The following is a 4,972-nucleotide window of genomic DNA, read 5'->3' as shown; positions in this document are numbered from 1 at the left end:
TGGGGCATGGGTCACTTGCTGGAAGATTCTCTGCAGCTTGAGGTCTTCAAACCACAATTTGAGGACTTCAATAACTCAGACATAGGTTAGGGGTTTGTTACAGGAGTGGGTGGGTGAGATTCTGTGGCCTGCGTTGTGCAGGTGGTCAGACTAGATGATCATAATGTCCCTTCTGACTTTAAAGTCTATGGCCCTGGCCCAGCAGCAGTCCAGATCTTCGGCCGGCATTTCGGCGGCAGGGGGCCCTTAAGTGCTGCCCAAGACCCATACTGCCACCAGGTGAGTACAAACGCTGCAGCTCCCTCGCTTTGCCCCAGCCCCCTGAATCCTCTGGGTGGCCCGGCCTCCCCCACTTGTCTCTCCCCTTCTCACCTCCCCACTTGCTGCTCGCCTCACTGCTCGCTTCCTCACCTCCCTGCCCGCTGCTCACTTCACCGCTTGCCTCCTCATTCCCCAGCTTTCAGCCAGCCCACCCACTCATCTCCTCTCTCTGCTGCTGGCTCACTGCTTGCCTCCTCACTCCCCCGCAAGGCTCCCTTGCCCGCTGCTCACCTTATCACCCTTTCCTCGCTGCCTCACGTTGCTCCTTAGGCAGTGTGTTTCCCACCTGTGTCTCCAGAGAGGTGGTGCATGCAGGAGCAACAGGGACGAAGGAGAGAGGCTGATGCTCCTCCTTTCCAGCCCAGGAAATGGCCATGAATTCAGGAAAAACCCCGGTGGGTGCATTTGAGAAACGAGAGACTAGATGATCACAATGATTTTGTGGCCTTAACATCTATGACTCTGTACTTGAACATTGTATGTACCAGCCTAGAAGAGACACCAAGGACCCACTGATAGGCCCAAGTCACAGCAGGACTCGGGCTCTGAACGCCCCAGCAGGATCCTAGAACCAGGTCTTGCTGACCCAAGTCAAGGGGCTTTGCTTTGCATATAGAAGGAAAGAGGCTAGGGCTGAAACGAGTCTAACTGTACAGTGTAGACACACCACTCTACCCTGAGAGTGTGGCCTTTCCCCGCCCCCTTCACCCATTGGTCGCCACTGCAGAGCGAGTAACCAATCCTGTTACTGGTTGCAGTAGTACCGCCCCTCTCCGCCAGCCAACCCAGCTTGCTCCTTGCCAGTCGCTGATTGGCCGATAATGTGCGGATCTATTGGTGGAGTGGGCTATTCGTCCCGATTTCCCGCCTCCTCGCAAACATTCAGCCATCCTATTGGTCGGAAGGCGATAGGTTGCGCTCTCTCCGGTGCGGCCTAGCCGGCGTGGTTTTTGGCGGTGTTTCCTAGCAGCGCAGGCCGGGTGGGGGCGCCGGGGAGGCGGGCAGGGCAAGCACGATGGTGCCGGGGGTTGGGTGGCCGGTGAGTTACGTCCTGCTGTGCGGGCAAGCAGCGCTGCTGCTGGGGAACCTGCTGCTGCTGCAGGGCGTCTCCCGGAGCCACCAGCACAACGCGACCGGGGCGGAGAGCGGGGACCCCGGAGAGCCCGAGCCCGACCAGCCCGCGGGCAGCCCGGCCCCCGCCTGTGACTACGGGGACCCGCAGGCGCCGCTTGTGCTCTGCACCTTCCTGTGAGCGAGGGAGGGCAGGGGGGTGCTGAGGGCGGGGAGGGAGAAGGTGGGGAGCGGGAGGAGTGATATGGGGGAGTGATGAGGGGGGCTGGGGCTGAGGAAGAACTGTGGGGTAAGGAGAGGGCTGAGGAGTGATCTGATGCTAAGGTAGGAAGCTGGGGTACAGGGGAAAGGGCAATGCGAGGAGCTGGTCTGGTGCTGAGAACTGGTTTATATTGAGCAAAGAGACCCCTGCATAGTGGTCAGCAGAAAGGGGCATTCGGAAAGGGATGACAAAGTGGGATGTATGCAGGGAAGACAAGTGACGGGCTGGGATAGATGGGGCGATAACGGGAAATGGGGCACATACAAGAATGGGTGACAGGGCTCGTGATGGTGCATGTGAAGGGGAAGATAGGGGACCTCAACATGATGTTTTCCCTTTTGAATTAACTTATTCTCTCCCCCCCCCCCACATTTAACTGTGTGAATGTGATGAGTTTTGATCATTTACAGGCCCGAGGAATTCATTGAATGTGAGGATCCAGTAGACCATGTTGGAAATATTACTGCACAGCGAGAATTAGGTTATGGATGTGTTAAGGTGGGCTGAAAAAAGATGATTTTGTAACTTCTCAGAGGGTATTCACACACTGGGGTGGTCTTAGATATCCTTGGACCCTTAACCTGAATGGAACTTATCCTTAGAAGCAGAGGGTAGTTTGTAATAATTGCAACCAAGAGTGCTATGCCAGCATAAGGGAATAGAATACCTCCCCAAGAGCTTTCTTCTGTAGTTCTGCAGCCAGTGGATTTGGGTATGTGCTTCTCCTTCACCCATAGAAGTTTATGGATTGTGGAAGTTCTCCTCTCCTGGCAGAAGCAGTATTCAGGAAGTTAAAGGAAAAGGTTTCCAAGCCACTTGTGCTTCCTGATCATGAACATTTTAGGGAAGAGGTAAAGGTGCAGGGTCCACTTTTTTATCCCACGAGCAGTTTTGTGAGGGTGAAAACTATTATTTTCTTTCTCATCCCTCCACAGTAATCTGCTGTGCTTCCCATGAGAAAAGCAACAGGACTGAAGCACTTGAGGTTTTTCAGTTAGCTGATGTACAAGGTGATATATTGTGGACTGTTGGCCACTAGGGCACAGTTAAATCTTTGTCCACTGACAAAGAATTCATAGTGACATGATAGGGTGCGGGGAGAAGCATAGAGTGTATGTTAATGATACTTGCAGATCATTCTAAACTGGGAGGAGTTATAAACACCAGTGAGGACCAAAAATAACATAGTGACTGAACAAGACTGCAGGCATTTACTGAACCAACAATAAGTATTAAACACTTAGTACTGAGGGCCCTCTGCCCTTTTACTTTGTGATAAGAAAATATCCTTTTAACTGGCCTTTTCCTGCCTCCCTCCTGCCCCAGGTAAATAATTTCTCAATTGTGTGTGTGATTTGTTTCCCCTCTGACAGTTTGGTGGCCAAGCCTATAGCGATGTAGACCACACTCCAGTGCAGTGCAAAGCACTAGATGGTATTGAGTGTGCAGAGCCTCGGACTTTTCTACGAGGGAATAAACCATGTATAAAGTAAGATTTATTTCCTCCAGAAATATATTACATTTTGAAAGATTGAATTGGTAGCTAAGACATCATTGTAACGTGCTGCTCTAACTATTGGCTGGGTTGTTGTAACTTTGTATGAATTTTTATCCTCCCTCTAATGGATTTGCTCCCTGCCTCAGGATACGTGGGAACTCCTTTGTGTTTTATTGGATTGCATTATTCATTGGCCCATATTTTCCTAAGAGTTATAATATGTAAATTCCCCAAAGTCCATTAGAGGGAGCTACACTGTAAACATTGAGGAGGTTAACACAGCAAAGGCTCAATTTTATGAAAGGGTGTTTTTTCCTCCTTTCCTCAAATGAAACTGTATTTGAGGTTTTAATTTATTCATTCTTCATTTATTGTAGGTACACTGGCCACTACTTTATAACTACTTTACTCTACTCCTTCTTCCTGGGTTGTTTTGGAGTGGATCGATTCTGTCTGGGCCATACAGGGACAGCAGTGGGAAAACTACTGACTCTTGGAGGACTTGGTATCTGGTGGTTTGTTGACCTTATTCTCCTTATTACTGGTGGGTTGATGCCTAGTGATGGCAGCAACTGGTGCACGACTTACTGAACAGAAAAATTGCTATTTGAGAATTGACAGCAGGAGAAGTTAATGGGGCATCTGTCCCTGTACAACTGGATAAATTTGTTCTGCAGAGTCAGAACAGCCTTTTTTTCTGCATTTTTTTTTATTTTGTATAAATATATTCTGGATTTGCATAGTGAATGCAGTTGCAGAACAATGCTATACCTAACTTCTTTGTACATACCTCAAATTTCATTTACAAAGAAAACTACTCACTGCATATTCTTCCTATTAATTGGGTAATCTTTTCTCCAGAATAACAGATTTGACACAGCAGTTGAGTATTGTACCTTTCCCTTTGGATGTTCACTTTCATGCTAATGTTTTAAAATAGCATGTGCTAAAGTGCTATTTTTAGCCTCTCCCCTTTAAAGTGTAGCTGTTCCCAGTGCAGTAGATTTTTTCAGAGGTTCACTGAGTTATAGAAGTACATGTGATGAAATTTTCCTTAATGACAAACATCGGTGCGCTGTGGAAGTGATCAACAATTAAGCTTATTTACTTAACTCAGTGATATGTATAAATGCGAGAAACTTTGAGCAGCATAACTTTGTAACTTATTCAACATTGGTTCCTAGGTCTTATACACTGCATTGTACAAGAATACTTTCATGCTTTTTATGTATCAGAGGGGTAGCCGTGTTAGTCTGGATCTGTAAAAGAAGACAAGAGCCCTGTGGCACCTTATAGACTAACAGATGTTTTGGAGCATGAGCTTTTGTGGGTGAATATCCATTTCGTTGGACGCATGCATGCATCCAACGAACTGGGTATTCACCCACGAAAGCTCATGCTCCAAAACGTCTGTTAGTCTATAAGGTGCCACAGGACTCTCTGCTGCTTCGTGCTTTTGTAAAAGGAGTAGAACCTACAAGCACAAAGTCAAGCAAATGTCTTAAAATAAAAAGTGTATGGAAAAACAGGTGCTGTTGCACTATCTTGGTTGCTGTAGTAGGTGTAGGAGTCAGTGTGTTCAACCTTCTCTGCAAAGCTCCACTTACCATAGTTTGTTTCATTAGCTGTAGGGTAAAAATAGCTAAGGAGACTTTTTTGTGCTTGTGTAGTTGGACTGAAACTAACTATTAAAGCTCCTGGAATTAGAGCGAGGAATTTAGGTCACTGGTGTATGTGAATGAATTTGCTGTGCTTTTGACTTCTGTGCTAAACAGGGTGAAGGAAAGGTAGAACAACCGTAAAATAAGTTATAGAAATCC

General features: G+C 47.5%; 1 protein-coding gene across 1 annotated transcript; it reads left to right on the top strand.

Moving 5' to 3' along the window:
• Nucleotides 1-1,239: 1,239 nt before the first annotated feature.
• Nucleotides 1,240-4,446, top strand: TM2D2 (TM2 domain containing 2). The gene is made up of 4 exons (XM_030552219.1): nt 1,240-1,569; nt 2,065-2,152; nt 3,028-3,143; nt 3,530-4,446. The coding sequence occupies exons 1-4, from the start codon at nt 1,337-1,339 to the stop codon at nt 3,741-3,743; spliced, it is 651 nt and encodes a 216-aa protein (XP_030408079.1). The 5' UTR covers nt 1,240-1,336; the 3' UTR covers nt 3,744-4,446.
• Nucleotides 4,447-4,972: the final 526 nt, after the last annotated feature.

Source organism: Gopherus evgoodei, chromosome 2, assembly GCF_007399415.2.
Source record: "Gopherus evgoodei ecotype Sinaloan lineage chromosome 2, rGopEvg1_v1.p, whole genome shotgun sequence".
Lineage (NCBI taxonomy): Eukaryota > Metazoa > Chordata > Testudines > Testudinidae > Gopherus > Gopherus evgoodei.
This window is presented reverse-complemented; position numbering and strand designations above follow the sequence as displayed.